The sequence below is a fragment of the Muscardinus avellanarius genome (assembly GCF_963383645.1).
Source record: "Muscardinus avellanarius genome assembly, chromosome: 1".
Taxonomy (NCBI): Eukaryota; Metazoa; Chordata; class Mammalia; order Rodentia; family Gliridae; genus Muscardinus; species Muscardinus avellanarius.
In genome coordinates, this window is record NC_137786.1 from 177,846,946 (window position 1) to 177,865,043 (window position 18,098).

General features: G+C 44.3%; 1 protein-coding gene across 2 annotated transcripts in view; it reads left to right on the plus strand.

Annotated features, from left to right (window-relative positions):
- Positions 1-1,205: 1,205 nt before the first annotated feature.
- FCHSD2 (FCH and double SH3 domains 2) overlaps positions 1,206-18,098 on the plus strand; it is a gene marked incomplete at both ends in the record, with an annotated part of 242,205 nt that continues 225,312 nt past the window's right edge. For both annotated transcript variants that reach the window (XM_080700168.1, XM_080700169.1), the window contains 2 exons: positions 1,206-1,226; positions 2,880-2,977. In XM_080700168.1, the coding sequence (XP_080556294.1) occupies positions 1,206-1,226; positions 2,880-2,977 (119 nt within the window). The remainder of the gene's footprint in view (positions 1,227-2,879; positions 2,978-18,098) is intronic.

Sequence of the window (18,098 nt, forward strand, 5' to 3'; positions counted from 1 at the left end):
CCGTGGTGTCCATCCACCACCTCTCTCTTTACTTTTTGAGGTGCTGGGGAATCAACGCAGGACCTCACACTTGGGCAGGCAAGCTAATCTACGACTGAGCTACACCCTCAGCCCCCGCATCTGTTTCCTTCTAACCCATAGAACCTTTCCGGACCTAGAGACTGTAGTCCCGCTGTGCGACCTTAAGAACGTCTCCATTCTTTTGCAGACACTCGTCTTCCCATCTGTGACCATGAGGGGCCTGTTTTGAAGACCACTCTGCTCCCTCCTAGTGCAGAGTTCGTGGTCTTACACTTGCAAACCCTGCAGCAGAGACCGTTTTTTTCCCTTTGCAGGGCAACTGCTTACCGATTCTCCTCCCACCCCCAAATCAATGGCCTGGCACCTGCGGCGCGTGGCAACAGGACTTGTCCACGCTCAGCCCCAGGCACTGGCAGGGAGGGCGAGCTGTTGAGGGGCTGCAGGGTAGCAAAACCACGAAACTCTCCTGCCGCCCCAGTAGGCTGCCCCCTCCCACGGCAAAAACTTCCTCGAGAGCGCCGTCCCCCCACCCCTCGCGCAGCCTAACACCAACGCCGCAGCCCCCAGAGCCGGCGGGAGGCGGGGGCGGCCTGTGCGCGTGCGTCGGCGCAGAGCCCTCTCGCCCACGTGCGCGCCCCCGACCCGCGGCGCGCGCCGCGGCGGCTGGCGGGAAAGCGCGCGGGAAGCCCCCGGCGGTCCCGGGCGGGGGAGGGCGGACGGGAGGCGCCCGGAACGTGCCACTCTCGCAGGGAGAGGGGGGTCCTCGCGCTCCGCCGCGGCCTCGCCCCGCGCGCGCCCCCGGCCGGTTCCCCCCGCGTCCGGAGCGGGGCGCTGCGCCGCGCGCCGGCCGGAAATTCCCGCGGCCTGAGTGCGAGCCGGGGGCGCGGCGCCTCCCTCTCGGCCGGCGGGGCGGGGGCACCAGGGCGGCCGCCCAGGCCGCGGGCGGCTCCTCCCCGGCCCGGCCCCGGGCCCGCGTCCGCTCGGCCCCCGCTGGGTCTCCGCCTCCTGCCCGCACACACCCCCGCCGCCGCCCGCCCCGGCCCTCCGCACGCCGCGCTCGGTCCTCGGCGCCTCGCCGCCTCGCGGGCGCGTCCCGCCCCGCCGCCGCCCCCTCCTCCGCGGCCCGCTCCTCCCCGGGTCCTCGCGAACGCCGCCGTCGGGAGGATTGATGTCCCTTCTGCACCATGCAGCCGCCGCCGAGGAAGGTGAGGGCGCCGCGGGGCCGGGGGTCGGGGGCGCGTCCCGGGCTGGCGGCGCCCCTCCCCCAGCGAGCGGCCGCGTTCGCCCCCCGCCTGTCACCCGGGAGCGGCGGCCGCGCCGGGCGGGGGGCGCGCGTGTAGCTGGGCCGACGGGGGCGCGTCCCCTCCACCCGCGGAGGCCACCGGCGATCCCCCAGAGTTCGGAGTGTGCCTTTGGGTGTGTGCGCGCCCGCACTGGCAGCGCCGCCCGCTGCAAAGTGCATGCTCCGGGCTGCACCTAGGGGAGGCGGAGGGAGCCCCCTGTAGATGTGCAGAGTCTGTGCGGGTGTGATTGTTTAGTCTGTACCAGGTTGGGCCTCCAGTCGCCTGTCGCCACCCCCGTCCGTTTGCAAATTTGCGGGGGATTTATTTTAAACCTAGCTGTAAGGTTTGGCCTGCTTTACCCACGGGGCTGCCGAAAAGAAGTTGGAATAGTCACCGTCTTCCAACCCTGGGGGAAAGCAAATTAAAGATTGACGGACCCTGCCCCCCCCCCCCATTTTGCCCGCCCCCAGCCGGGGGCCGAGAAAGCGGCGGCGTTGTCCCGGGGATAGCCGAACCCTTGGCGGTGCGTGGCTTGTGCGCCGCGATTTGGGCTTGGACGGTCGGGGTGGGAGTGACTGGTGCTCTGGGCTTGTCAGCAGCTTCCCGCTGCGCCCTTCCCCAGCTTTCCCAGGGGCTGAGGCTGTATTTTTTATTTTTTTTTTAATTCTGCAGATGGATACTGAGTGTCCACTCTGGGCACTGAGTGGAGGAGGCCGTTCTCTCCTCCCCTCTTGGGCAAACATTTGCCGAATGCCTAACACCCCTGCCTGCTTCCTCTTCTTTTTCTTAATCCGGGTTTCTCTAGTTAAGTGAGCCCCTTTCTTTCACACATGTACCCCCACCCCTCGGGAAGCCCTGCTTCGGACCGGGATTCCACCACTGCAACCTCGAACCCTGGGGTCCTGCCTGGCGGGCGAGGCCCTGGCCAGCTGGCATTGGCGGTGCTTGCTGTTTGAAGTGCAGCCGCCACGGGGCCTGGCTTGCTGGGTTAGTTTAAAAGCACTGCATATGCTGGAAGGTCACTTTTGCTTTCTCCTTTGTGAGAAAGAGATTGTGATTTGATGCGCTGTCAGCGAGTGGAGGGCATCATCCTGAGACTGTGCTTTCTCGCAGCCATTATGGAATAATTTATGTAATTGATTCATGCATATTAGTTCATGATTGTGTAAATTTCCCTCATTAGGTGTTAGGTTTGCTTATGCTCTCACACTCTGCGCACCTCTCCTGGTGATTAGTGTCTGAATTTTTTTTTTTTTTTAAAGAAATAGCTCTTTTAAAACTGTAAGAAGACCTGTATATGTACTGAGCTTGTCTCTGAAATAGAATGGTAGTTTGTCATCCCTTGAATAAGTAATTTTTATACTCCTGTATTTTCATTCAGCCTATTTCAGGTTATTTGGCTAGTGTTTTTCATTAAATAAGTATCTTTGGCAATAAGACCATATGACAGGTAATGGATATGGTCTTTAGGGGAGAGATAACAAGGAGTGTACACATCCCAACGTTGAGTTTTCTGTATTTTTTTGTGTATGTGAAGTTGTACCAAGGCCTTGATAGAGATATGGTATATTTTAGGTGAAAGTTACACAAGAACTGAAAAACATTCAAGTTGAGCAGATGACAAAACTTCAAGCCAAACATCAAGCAGAATGTGATTTACTTGAAGATATGAGGTAAGATAATAGTAAATAGTTTGAGAACTTCTATATCTGTGTTTCAAAGAACCTTTGAATTGCCAAGCCCTGGGATCTGATGGTGGAATTTCCTTTTGGATTTCCTGCTTTAAGGCTGTTAGAACTTTGACTCAGCTGGAAATTATAACTGGAACTAACACAATACAAACTTTCCTTCAGTGGAGGAACCTAAAATGTATACATACTATTATGAAAAACAAGGGCCTTAAAAATCTGTCGTCTGTACTATAATCATTGAATAAAAATTCTTATATCTTTCTGCTAAATTGTTAACAATTACTTTGTGTGTTTGTGTGGCACTAGGGATTGAACCCAGAGGCATTCTACCTTCTAGCTACACCCCCAGCCCAATTTTATTTCTTATTTGGAAACAGGATCTTGCTAGGTTGATGAGTCTCACTGCTTGCTGAGGCTGTCCTTGAACCTGTAATCCTCCTGTCTCGGCCTCCCAAGTACTGTGATTACAGGTGTGTGCCACCATTCCTGGTTTGACAATTGATTATTACACAGAATTTTACACAGATTTTTTTTTTTAACCTACACCTGTGGTTAATGATTAATATCTCAGGTGAACTACTCAACCCTAGATGATTACACAAGGCACTGTTTATTAAGACATGACAAATATAACTGTCTTTGAATGTTAAATTTAGTGAGAATTGTGCTTGTCATATTTTGTTATTAAAGTTGCCAATGGGCTGGGCGTGGTGGCTCATGCTTGTAATTCCAGCATTTGGGAGGCTGAGACGGGAGGATCTCCATTTGTGGACAGCCTCAGCTACTACATAGTGTGAGGCCCTTTGCAACTCAGTGAAACCCTGTTTCAAAATAAGGAATAAAAAATAGAGCCGGGTGTGGTGGCGCAAGCTTGTAATCCCAGCATTCAGGAGGTGGAGACAGGAGGATTGTGGACAGCCTCAGCTACTTAGTGAGGCCCTTTGCAACTCAGTGAGACCCTGTTTCAAAAATAAAAGGACTAAAAAATAGGGCTGGGGGTGTACCTCAGGTAGAATGCCTCTGTGTACCATCCCCGGTACCGCAAAAAAAGGAAAAAAAAAGAATAAAAAATAGAAACCGGATGTGGTGGGACACGCTTGTAATCTCAGCATTTGGGAGGCTGAGACAGGAGGATCATGGTTTGCGGACAGCCTCAGCTACTTAGTGAGGCCCTCTGCAACTTAGTGAGAGCTGTTTCAAAATAAAGGATTAAAAAAAAGTAGGGCTGGGGGTGTAGCTTGGAGATAGAATGCCCCTGGGTTCCATTCCCCATACAAAATTAAGTTGCCTATGAATATGTAAAAATGAATCCCACTATTATACATAATCATAATGCACCAATCCAATAAATAAAAAATGAAGTTACCTAGCCAGGTGTGGTAGTGCATGCTTGTACCAGTGCCTGGGAGGCTGAGACAGGAGGATCATATAGGTTCAAAGCCAGCCTCAGCTACTTAGTGACGCTCTCAGCAACTTAATGAGACCCTGTTTCCAAAGAAATTATAAAATAGGGCTGGGGGTGTAGCCTGGAGGTAGAATGCCTCTGGGTTCCATCTCCAGTACCGCAAAAAAAAAAATTAAAAAAAAAATTAAGTTACCTATAGCCATAATGAAGACAACTTTGAATTTAATAGAAAGCTACTTTACTGCCGGGCGTGATGGCGCACGCTTGTAATCCCCGCGCTTGGGAGGCGGAGACAGGAGGATCGCGCAGGTTCGAAGCCAGCCGCGTGCGCTGGCTTAGGAGACCCTGTTTCCAAAATGAAAATGTAAAAATAGGTCTGGGAGTGTAGCCCAGAGGTAGAAGGGCTTCCAGGAACCCCAGTACCACCAAAAAAAAAAAAAAAAAGAAAGCTACTTTACTAATATTGCAAAAATAAGTTTCTTTCATGATAAAAGGAAGCATGCCTTATTGAAAGAAATTCCACTCACTTAATACTCATGTAATATAAACTGACAGTTCAACAAATATTTTTGTAGAGGATGGAAGCTATACCCTTAACCCTATTTTTTATTCTTTATTTTGAAACAGTCTCACTAAGTTGCAGAGGACCTCTCTAAGTAGCTGAGGCTGGCCATGAACCTGTGATCCTCTTGTCTCAGCCTCCCAAGTACTAGAGTTACAAGTATGAGCCACTACGCCAGGCTTGATTGGTTGCAATTCTTATTTCCCTTTAGTGACAAAATTATTAAATTGGAATTGGGTCTGTACGCCTCATCAATTGCCGATTTTTTGTGTAGTGCATTAACTTCATGTTGATTTCATAAAAATATTAACTAAACTATTTAAAACCATGTGGTTATAGAACCACAGCCGTAAGCATATTGTTATGGAAAAAATATATATGTGTTTGGGTAGCAGAATTGTTTATAGCCCAAAGATTTTAAGGTGTTTCTTTTTTCCTCCTCTACGTTTAGTTTAGGTACTGTTGAGCATTTCGGCTATATACCTGTCTTCGGGGTTTCTGACTAAGCCATGTAAATTTATTCTCAATAGTCACCAAGATTGTTTTTCTAACCGAAAAGTATTTTATTTTGTTTTATTTTTTGTGGTACTGGAGATTGAACCCAGGGACACTTTACCACTGAGTTATACCTACAGCCATTTTTTTTTTTTTTTTCCCCTCTTTATGTAGTACTGGGGATGGAACCCAGGGGCATTCTACCTTCAAGCCTACACTCCAACTCTATTTTTTTATTCTTTATTTTGAAACTGGGTCTCATTGAATTGCAAAGGGCCTCACTAAGTAGTAGCTGAGGCTGTCCACAAACCAGATCCTCTTTTCTCCTGTCTCAGCCTTCCAAATGCTGGGATTACAAGTGTGCTCCATCATGCCCTGCTACCCATAGCCTTTTTTATATTGTTTTGAGATGGGGTCTTCTGAGTTGTTCAGGCTGGTCTTGAATTTGTGATCCTCCTGCCTTAGCCACCTGAGTAGCTGGGATTATAGATATGCACCACCATGCATGGCACAAGGAAGTTTTTAAATTTAAAAATTCCTGTGCAAGATGGGAGTGGTGGTACCTGCCTGTTTGCACACACCCATAATCCCAGTACTTGGGAGGCTGAGACAGGAGGATCAAAAGTTCAAGAACAGTCTCAGCTACTTAAGCCCTCTGCAATTTAGTAAGATCCTGTTTCAAAATAAAGAATAAGCCAGGTGTAGTGGTGCATGCCTATAATCCCAGCAGTTGGGAGGCTGAGACAGGAGGACGACAGGCTCATGGCCAGCCTCAGCTGTTTAGTGAGGCACTCTACAACATAATGAGACCCTGTTTCAAATCAAAGAATAAAATATAGGCTAGGGGTATAGCTTGGAGGTGAGTGCCCTTGGGTTCCATCCCCAGTACTGAAAAAAAAAGCTCATAAAAATTTAATCAATTTTTAGAAGCATTTCGGGAAGATAAAATTATCATGTAAGTGACCATCCTGTGTGGGATGTGGGTGGTCAGTGGTCATTAAATCCTATTGATTGTATTCTACTATTGTCTGTATGGTGGTACAGGAGCTTATGATTAAGAATATGTACTTTTTTTTTTTTTTGTTTTGGCGGGTCTGGGGATGGAACCCAGGGGCATTCTACCTCCAAGCTACAACTCCTGCCCTATTTTTATTCTTTATTTTGAAATAGGGTCTCACTAAGTCGCAGAGGGCCTCACAAAGTAGTAGCTGAGGCTGTCCATGAACCGTGATCCTCCTATCTCAGCCTCCCGAATGCTAGGATTGCAACTGTGCGCCATCACATCCGGCAAGAATATGTACTTTGGTATGACTACAGTGCACCAATAAAAATAATAAAAAAAAAGAATAAGTTGGGTGTGGTGGTGCACACTTGTAATCCCTGAGACCAGAGGATCACAGTTCATGGCCAGCCTCCACTACTTAGTGAGACCCTGCTGATGGTCTTGGATTTGTGTCCAGGCCCTGTCATTTAGTAGGTGTGGTAACTTCTAAAAAGTGAAATACCCACTCTTTCTTTTTTTCTTCCTTCCTTCCTTTCATGGTACTGAGATCGAACCCATGAGCATTCTACTTCTGAGTTACACCTCCAACCCTGTTTTATTCTTTAGTTTGAAAAAGGTTCTCGCGAAGTTTCGGAGGGCCTCACTAAGTAGCTGAGGCTGTCTGAGAACTGCAGTCCTCCTGTCTCAGCCTCCCAAGTCTTGGGATTACAAGTGTGTGCCACCACGCCTGACTTAATTTATTATTCTGCACTTAAGTTTTCTCATTTTAGGGAATTGAGGTTTTTATTTAGAAGGGTGGTACAGATTAAATGATAGTGCATGCAGAGATGGCATGTATTAAGCTAAATTAATGTCGATGATGGTTACTACTGCTGCTGTTCAGTTGTCTGTGTTATTGCTGATCTTTCACATTTTGTTTGCATTATGACAATAGTATCCTGATCATCACAGCAGTGTCCTCATATCTTCCATCTCCCAGTTTCTTTGTCATTGTGTCTTCTAGGTTGTCATCAGTTAGCCTCCAGTTATTTGATTATATATCCATTCTCTGTGGCCCTCTGGACAAAGACGGAACACCTTGTTTTAGCACACTTGGCCCTACCTGGTCCTTAGCATCCTAGCTGCAAACTTCCTTTGGTGGCTAGTTAAACTGTCTCCTGCCTTTCCATCTTTCTCTCTTACTCTTCCTGCTCTGCCTACCCAGGGCATCTGCTTATTAATTGTATACTCTGTATTTATGCCTTTGATTTTGCTGTACCCTTTGCCTGTTGATACCCTTTCTTCTACTTTTTTGCCTGGAAAAATTTAACTACCATGATCTCTGCAAATTAATTGTTTATGGTTTTGTACATGCATCTGACTCCCCCCCTTGTGAATACTTCATTTATTTATTTTGGTATGTGTGGGGGTATTGAACCCAGGGCATTCTGCCTTTGAGCTACACCTCCAGCCCTGTTTTTTAATTTTGAAATAGTGTCTCACTAAGTTGCCGAGGTCCTCACTAAGTTGTTGAAGTTGGTTTTGAACCTGCTATCCTCTTATTTTAGTCTCCTGGGATTATCACATGTGCCACCGTGCATGGCTTCTTTCTTGTGAATTCTTTGAAGTTAAATACTAAACCATATTCATTTTTGTATTTTTGTACCCTTTGTTTGGGATGGTGAAATTGTCAAATAAATATACTTCCTTGTATTTAAATGTATCTTATTTGTTTTCAGATGAACTATGTTACAAGCTGTGTAAGGGGCTATAGTAGGGTATCTGTTGAGCTTGTGTACACTGTGATTCATGTGGGCACTTTAAATATACCGTGCTATTTTATTTAGAGCATATCTCTGTTTATATATAAAATGTAAATCCAGAGATTAGTGGTACTCCAAGGATTAAATGGAGTCAGTGTGTTCTATTCACTTGTTGTTGAATAGAAAACTATTGATTGCTACACCATGAGTGGGTCTCTTTCCCTCTTTTTCCACTTATTTAAGACCTTTAATTCTTAGTGTCTGCTATGGTTATATTAAGTTTTACAGCTTCACACATTTTATGAAATAAGGTAGCCATGCCATGTGTTACTAAATATTGCTACATAATTCAACTTCATAGAAACAATAGTCCTCCTCCCCCTGGCTCATTACACAAAGCAAATGGAAATGTTGAAAATCTGTGGTTTTATGTAATGGGAAAAGCTCCATATTCACTCTGTAGAAACACTTAATGACTGTTAGAGCTGTGTCCATGAGCATCCTTAAAAGTACATTTTAAGCCAGGCATGGTGGAACATATCTGTAATCCCAGTCCTTGGGATGTTGAGACAGGAGGATTACAAGTTTGAGGCCAGTCTCAGAAATTTAGTGAGATCCTCAGAAACTTAACAAGACTCTGTCTAAAAAAAAAAAAAAAAAAAAAAAAAAAAAAAAGGGTGATATAGCTTGGAAGTAGAATGCCTCTGGGTTCAGCCTTCAGAACCAAAAGAGAAAAAAATTTATAGAAATAATTCAGTTCTACTAAAGAACCAAGGAATAATTGTTTTTATGCTGTTCACAAACCTAATAAGTCTGAAATTTACTTCAAATAAGCAAGACAGTTGTTAGTCTTTAAAAAAATTTTATTAGCTAGGCATTTATTCATCTTGGAACACTACAGACAACTAAGAATTTTCTCTTCTTCTTTTTCTTTTTTTTGTCCTGGGGAATGAACTCAAGGGCATTCTACCTCTGAACTACATCTCATCCCTTTTTAAAATTTTCTTTTTCTTTTTACTTTTTGGTACTGGGGATAGAACCCAGGGGCCTTCTATCTTTGGCCTACACTCTCATATATGTTTTATTTTTAAATCCACAAATAGTTGCTTGCTTATGCTGAATAAATTTAGAAGTCAATTTAACAATCTAGTCTCAACTGCAATTTATTTAAAAATAATTTATTTGGAAATAGGGTCTTGCTAAGTTGCTGAGATTGGCTTTGAACCTGGAATCCTCCTGTCTCAGCCTCCCAAGTACTGGGATTACAAGTTTGCACCACCATAGGGCTAAAATTTTGTTACTTTGAAACAGAGTCTTGCTAAATCACTGAGGCTGGCCTTGAACCTGTTACCCTCCTTTCTCAGCCTCCAAAGTATACTGGGATTTCAGGTGTGTGTCAGTGTGCCTGCAGTAACTGTGATTTTAAGTTGTTTTGTATACAGGCTATATTGGTTATATATACATAATTTTGATCTGCATTAGTAAGAGAAATATTTGAAATTGACATTCAAGTAAGCAATAACATCAGTCTCAAAACACCATAAAGTATTCATATACTTGTTTTCTTTACTGTACTTTTGGTAGTAGGAATTGAACCCAGGGCTTCTCTGATGCAAAGCATGGGCTCTACCACTGAGCTGTATCCCCAGCCCCTTTCCTATTTTTAAATAAGTTGCAGTTGAGACTAGATTGTTAAATTGACTTCTAAATTTATTCAGCATAAGCAAGCAACTACTTGTGGATATAGAAATGATAAGGTCCAAAAGATTTGACCTCTGCAGAACTATACTCTATAGAGTACTTTAAACTCGCTCCAAGGCCAGGTATGGTGGTGCACGTTTGTAATCCCAGTATTTGGGAGCGGAGATAGGAGGATTGCAGGTTTGAAGCCAGCTTCAGTGGCTTAGTGAGGCTGTTAGCAACTTAGTGAGACACTTTTTCTAAATAAAAAATGAAATAGATCTAGGGTTATAGCCCAGAGATAGAAGGCTCCTACATCCCCAGTACCAAAAAAACAAACAAAAACCCAAAAACTATCTCTATTCAAGCTGTAACAGTCTTCCTGTAATCTATAATGACTTCACTCATATGAATATGTCTTTCAGGACTCCAGCAAAATTAGCACCTAGAACTCTTTCTATATGTTTGTATATAATTTGTATGTATCTGTATAGTATATGTATGTATATGTGTGTGTATGTAAAAAATGCAGTGACAGCAAAGACTGTCTCCCAAAATTCTACTCAAAGCATATGAGTATTGGGAAATGTCAGCTGAAGAGGTGGTGTTTTTTTTAAGGAACTGGGGGTTGAACCCAGGGGCATTCTACCTCTGAGCTACTATTTTTTTATTTTTTCTTTTGAAACAGGGTCTCACCAAGTTGCAGAGGGCCTCACTTAGTAACTGAGGTTGCATAGGGTCTGCCTGCTGGTTTTTTTTTTTTTTTTTTTTGGTGGAGCTGGAGATTGAATTTAGGGATATTCTACCTTTGAGCTACAACCCCTACCCTATTTTATTTTATTTTATTTTATTTTATTATTTTATTTTATTTTATTTTTTGCAGGTCTGGGGATGGAATCCAGGGGCATTTGACCTTCGAGCTATACCCCTGCCCACTTTTTTATTTTTTATTTTGAAACAGGGTCTCACTGAGTTGCAGAGGGCCTCACTAAGTAGCTGAGGCTGTCCACAAACCACGATCCTCCGGTCTCAACCTCCCAAATGCTGGGATTACAAGCGTACGCCACCATGCCCGGCTTCTATTTTATTTTGAAACAGGGTCTCATTAAATTGCTGAGAGTTCCACAACTTGGTGAGGCTGTCCTCAAACCTGTGATGCTCCTATTTTAGCCTCCCAAGTACTGGGATTACAGGTGTGTGCCACCACATCTGGCTCAGGTTTGTTTGTTTCTTTCTTTCTTTCTTTCTTTCTTTCTTTCTTTCTTTCTTTCTTTCTTTCTTTCTTTCTTTCTTTCGTCTAGGTGTTGAACCCAGGGTCATTCTACCTTGGAGCCATACCCCTAGCCCTATTTTTATTTATTTTAGGTACTGGGGAATTGAACCAAGGGCCATTCTACCTCTGAGCTATACTCCCAGCCCCCTATTTTTATTTCTTTTTTTGAAACAGGTCCTCACTAAGTTTTAGCTGAGGCTGTCTTTGTACCTGAGATCCTCCTGTCTCAGTCTCCCAAATACTAGGATTATTAGGATTACCACTGTGCCTGAAGCTTTTCTTTTTTTTGAGGCTCTTATTATTCCTGTCCCTGAAACCTTGTGGACCTTTTCACCTGTGTCTCCTGCCAGTTTTAAACTTAAGTTAGTATGAATCCACTCAAAAAACTACAAGTAACCTTTTATTCTTAGTATGAAGATGTGAGTCCAGGCACAATGTTACATGCTCGTAACCCCATTTAGTTGGTTGAGTCAGGAGAATTGCAATTTCAAATCCAGCCTCAGCAATTTAGTGAGATCCTGTATAAGTAAATAAATAGGGTTGGGGGTGTAGCTTAGTGATAGAGTTCCCTGGGTTCAGTTCCCAGTACTGAAAAATAAAAAATAATAGAGAAAAATTTTTATCACTTAAAAATAGTTAAAACAGCTGGGCGTGGTGGAGCACACTTGTAATCTTCATGTGGAAGGTGGAGACAGGAGAAGCCACACATGCTGGCTTAAGAGACTCTGTTTCCAAATAACATATAAAGTAGGTCTGGGAGTATACCCGGGAGGTAGAAGGGTTCCATCCCTAGTACCACCCCCCCCAAAAAAAAAAGAAAAGATAAATCTGTAACATAACAGTAAGCAGAAGAGTTTTATGCAGGATATGGTGAGTTTTCATCCCCAGGGCCCTTCTCTTCTGGAATTTTGAGGGGAGGAGACCAATTATGATACAGTTTTTTTTCTTTGCTGTCCTCCTGTTCTTTGTTCATTTCTTCAGGGATGTGTTTGGAAACTGCTGGTGTGTTGGGAGTGAAGTATGAGAGGAAAGATAACTTGTTAACTGGTGGCAGCTCCTGCTCAGGGAGATTTTATACTGATATATTTCCTGTTGACTTTTGCTGTTAGCAGTGGACAAGCACATTTTACTTTCTTTTTTGTTTTATTTTTATTTATTTATTTTTTGCTACTTGGGGTTGAACCCAGAGGCAGCCTCTGAGCTATACCGCCAGCCCAAATTTTTATTTCTTCTTTGGAAAAAGGGTCCCACTGGGTTGCTGAGAGCCTTGATAAGTTGCCAAGGCTGGCTGACTTCGGACCTGCTATCCTCCTGTCTCAGCCTCTCAAGTACTCGATTACAAGCATGTACCACCATGCCTGGCTTCCTTTTAGTTTATTATTTAAATATTTTTCTCTCTCTGCTCTCTTTCTCTCTTACTAAGCAAGTCTGTAAGTACTAGAGCCTGTGCACTGTCCTTAGTATCATTTATCTTTATGATGTGCTAAGTAAAAAAGATTCTTTGCAGGGACTCAGAATATAAAGAACTATCTTCATAGCAGACATTGCTAGGAGTCATTTTATAGTATGGAAAATTAAAAGATTTTAAAATCAGGTAGCTATATCACATTTATTTTATAGATGAAAATGGAACTTGAAGTACAAAATGATGAAATAAGTTATTTTGGTGGGGACTCTAAGCTCTTTTTCCTAATTTCTAGATTAGTCTACTCTCTATATCTGTGTCCTCAGCTTTTAACCAAGGAACTCATCATGAGTCTCCTATCTTTTGAAATATTTTGCCTATCAAAAATGTATGTTGTTGCTGGGCGTGGTGGCGCACACTTGTAATCCCAGCGCTTTGGAGGCTGAGATAGGAGGATAGCACAGGTTCGAAGCCAGCCTCAGCTTAGTGAGGGAGGCTCTCAGCAACTTTGTGAGACCCTATTTCCAAATAAAGTATGAAATAGGTCTGGGAGTAGAAAAAGCTCCTGGGTTCTACCCGCAGGACCACATACACACACACAAATGTGCGTTGTTAAAGCCAGGTGTGGTGGCTCCCGGAGGCTGAGACCTGAGGATTGCGGTTCTCGGCCAGCCTCAGCTACTTACTGAGGTGCTTTGCAACTCAGCGAGACCCTGTTTCAAAATAAAGAATAAAAAAGAGGGCTGGAAGTATAGCTTGGAGATAGAATGCCCCTGGGTTCCATCCCCAGTACGACAAACAAAACAAAACAAAAATGTTAGCCGAGTATGGTGATGCAGTACAGGAGGCTGAGACTGGAGGATCCTGGTTCGTGGCCAGCCTCATCTACTTAGGGGGGGTCCTTTGCAACTCAGTGAGACCCTGTTTCAAAATATAGAGTTAAAATTGGGAATGGGAGCCGGTTGTGGTGGCACATGCTTGTAATTCCAGTGCTTGGGAGACAGGAGGATTGCACAGGTTCTAAGCCAGCTTCAGCTACTTAGTAAAACTCTTAGCAACTTAGTGAGACCCTGTTTCCAAAGTATAAAAAATAGGTCTGGGAGTATAGCCCGGAGGTAGAAAAGCCCCTGGGTTCCACCCCCAGTACCACCAAAAAAAAGGGGGGGGAATGGGAGTATAGCTCAGAGGCAGAATCCCGTGTTCCATCCACAGTACTGCAAAAAAAAAAAAAAAAAAAAAAATATATATATATATATATATATATATATATGTTGTTAACTAATAATTTGTTCTCTTTATTTTTCACACATTCAGCTATCACCTATTGGTCAGCCATTTTTTAAAAAAATCAAATTGAAGGCCTCAGCTGAGCGTGGTAGCACATACCTGAGAAGAAGATTGCAGGTTCAAGGACAGCCTCAGCAAGTAGTGAGACTCTCATCAACCCCTCAAGACCCTGTTTCAAAATAAAAATTAAATATAAGGCTGGGGAAGCTGGGTGTGGTGGTGTATGCAGGTAATCCTAGTACTTGAGAGGCTGAGACAGGAAGATCACAGGTTTGTGGCCAGCCTCAGCTACTTAGTGAGGCCCTATTTCAAAATAAGAGAATAAAAAATAGGAATGGGGATGTAGCTTAGTGATAGAATACCCCTGGGTTCAATCCACAGTACCACAAGGAAAAAAAAAAAAAAAAAGCTGGAGGCCCAGTGTGGTAGCACACACCTATAATCCCAGTACTTGGGAGGCAGAGACAGGAGATTCCCAGGTTCACGGCCAGTCTGAGTTACTTAGTGAGGCCCTCTGCAACTCAGACCCAAAATAAATAAAAAATAGGGCTAGGGGCGTGTGTAGTTCAGAGGTAGGTATAAAAAAAAAAAATAGGGCTGAGGGTAACTCAGAGGTAGAATGCCCCTGGGTTCCATCCCCAGTACCACAGAACAAATAAACAAAAAACCTCAGGGCCTCACACATGCTGGGCCAGTGCTTTACCACTTGCTACATCCCCAGCAAAGTGATTCTGATGTGTATGAAGAATAAGAACTTTAAAGGGAGATCAGAGACTGAAACTCAGCTATATTACTATTAGCAGGGTAATTTAGGACAAGTTACTAAGCTTCTCTGAGCCATATATATATCTTATATATATATAGTGTGTGTGTATAGTATATATAGTATGCGTGTATATATAGTATGTATATATGCATATATATACACACACTGTGTGTGTGTGTGTGTGTGTGTGTGTGTGTGTGTGTGTGTGTGTGTGTTTTACTGGGAATTGAACCCAGGGCATTATACCTGTGAGCTATTTCTCCAGCCCTTTTTTGTTTTTATTTATTATTATTATTATTATTATTATTATTATTATTATTATTTTGCGGTACTAGAGATGGAACCACCCAGGGGCATTCTACCTCTGAGCTACACTCCCAGCTCTATTTTTTATTCTTTATTTTGAAATAGGGTCTCACTGAGTTGCATAGAGCTTCAATAGGTAGCTGAGGCTGTCCATGGACCGTGATCCCATCAGCCTCCCAAATGCTGGGATTATAAGCATGCACCACTACACCTGGCCCCTTGCTGGCCTCAAACCTGCAATCCTTCTGTTTCAGCCTCCCAAGTATTGAAATTACAGGTGGGTAGCAGTGCACCTGACTAGCAGTTCTTCATGGGACACAAAATAAATTTTTTTTTGTGTGTTCAGTGGTTTTTGTTTATGCATGTATTTGTTTACTTTTGTGGTGCTGGGGATCAAACCCAGGGCCTCCTGCATGCTAGACAAGTGCTCTACCACTAAACTATATCTCCAGCCATTAGTGGTGTGTGTGTGTGTTTGTGTGTGTGTGTTTGTTTATTTATTTATGGATGGTACTGAGGATTGAACCCGGGGGCATTCAACCTCCGAGCTACACCCCCAGCCCTATTTTATTTTTATTTGGAAACAGGGTCTCACTAAGTTGATGAGAGTCTCACTACTTGTTGAGACTGTCCTGGAATCTGGGATTCTCCTGTTTTAGCCTCCCAAGTACTGAGATTATAAGCATGCACCACCACACCTGGCTTAGTTTTTATTTTTTGCCGTACTGTGGATGAAAACCCAGGGGCATTCTACCTCCAAGCTACACCCTCAGCCCTATTTTCCATTCTTGATTTTGAAACAGGGTCTCACTGAGTTGCAAAGGGCCTCACTAAGTAGCTGAGGCTGTCGGCGAATTGCGATCCTCTAGGTTACAAGCATATGCCACTATGCCCAGCTTGGCATAGTTTAAAAAAAATTTTTTTTTCCAGTACTGGGGATTGAAGCCAGGGGCATTCTACCTCTGAGCTACATCCCCAGCCCTATTTTTTATTCTAATTCTTTATTTTGAAACAGGGTCTCATTGAGTTTCAAAGGACCTCACTAAGTAGCTGAGGCTGTCCACGATCTTCCTGTCTCAGCCTCCTGAATGCTGGGATTACATGCATGTGAAACAATGCCTGGATAGTTTTTTAAAACTGAAACAGAGTCTTGCTAGGTTGATGACAGTCTCACTACTTGCTGAGGCTGTCCTTGAACCTTCTATCCTCCTGTTTAAGCTTCCCAAGTGCTGGTTCTACAGGCATGTGCTACCATGCCTGGTGGTGTGTGTGTGTGTGTGTGTGTGTGTGTGTGTGTGTGTGTGTGTATGTGTTTTACTGGATATTGAATTCAGAGGCATTCTATTTCAAGCTACATTCCCAATCCAATTTTATTTTCTTTTGGAAATAGGGCCTTACTAGTTTGATGATAGACTCAGTACTTGTTGAGGCTGTCCTTGAACCTGCAATCCTCTTGTCTCAGCCTCCTAAGTACAGGGATTACAGGCTTGTGCCACCATGCCTGGCCTGGTTTTTTTGCAGAACTGGGATGGAACCCAGGGGCATTCTACCTAGGAGCTACACATACCCCAGCCCTATTTTTTATTCCTTGAAACAGAGTCTCACTGAGTTTTAAAGGACCTAAGTACCTGAAGCTGTTCTCAAACCACCATCCTCCTGTTTCAGCTTTCCAAATGCTGAGATTACAAGCATGCACCACCACGCCCAGCTTTTATTTTTTATATTTATGTCTTTATTTATTTATTGGTGGTACTGGGGATGGAACCCTTTTACCTCCGGGCTATCCTCCCAGACCTATTTTTTTTAAAAATATATTATTTGGAAACAGGGTCTCTTAAGCCACAGAGGCTGGTTCGAACCTGTGCGATCCTCCTGTCTCCGTCTCCCAAGCCTGGGGATAATAAGCATGCTCCACCATGCCCGGCTTATTTTTTATTTTGAATCAGGGTTTCCTCATGTTGTGGAGAGCCTCACTAAGTACTGAGGCTGTCCTTCAACCTGCAGTTCTCCTGTTTCAGCTTCCCAAGTACTGAGAGAACAGTTGTGTGCACCATGCCTGGCTCAGGCAAAATTATTTTATGGTATACAAACTAGATCGGAGGATACTGTCCTGATCCAAGTAGACTTAAACTAAGTGCTAGTAAAGTCACTCACCACTAGTGTTAAGTGTAGATGTATGAAGTAGGGCACGGTGGTTCCTGTATTCTTAGCTACTTGGAAGGCTGAGGCAGGAGGATTGCAACTTCTTGGCCAGTTTGGATAATTTATTTTTTTCACTGTGGTACTGAGGATGTAACCCAGAGGCATTCTACCTCCAAGCCACACCCCCAGCCCTATTTTCCTTCCTTCCTTCCTTCCTTCCTTCCTTCCTTCCTCCCTCCCTCCCTCCCTCCCTCCCTCCCTCCCTCCCTCTCTCTCTCTCTTTCTTTCTTTCTTTCTTTCTTGAAACAGGGTCTCTTAAACCAGCTGAGGCTGGCTTCGAACCTGCCTGATCCTCCTGTCTCAGCCTCCCAAGCACAGGGATTACAAGGGTGCGCCACCACGCCCGGCAGCTTGGGTAATTTATCAAGATCCTGTCTCAAACTAAAGAGGGCTGGGGATGTAGCTCAGTGGTAGATTACTTACACAGTATGTAGGAGACCTGGGTTCAATCCCTAGTACTGCAAAAATGAATGAAGAAATGAATAGATATGTTGAATCATTATTGTGTCTACTTTTTCTTTACCCCATTTTTTTTTTTTAATTTGTGGTACAGGGGGTGGAACTCAGGGGCTTTTATACTTCTGGGCTATACTCTCAGACCTATTTTATACTTTATTTGGAAACAGGGTCTCACTAAGTTGCTGAGAGCCTCACTAAGTAGCTGAGGCTGGCTTTGAACCTGTGTGATCCTCCTGTCTCAGCCTCCCAAGCCCTGGGATTACAAGTGTGCGCCACCACGCTCGGCTTACCCCATTTTTTCCCCCCTGTACTGGGGATGGAGCCCAGGGGACACTGTACCTCCAAGCTACACACCCCCAGCCCTCTTGTTTAGTCTTTTCATTTCTGAAACAGGGTCTCACTGAGTTGTGAAGGGCCTCACTAAGTATCTGAGGCTTTCTGTGAACCGAGATCCTCCGGTCTCTGCCTCCCGAATGCTGAGCTTGCAAGCGTGCGCCACCACGCCCAGCCTCCCCATT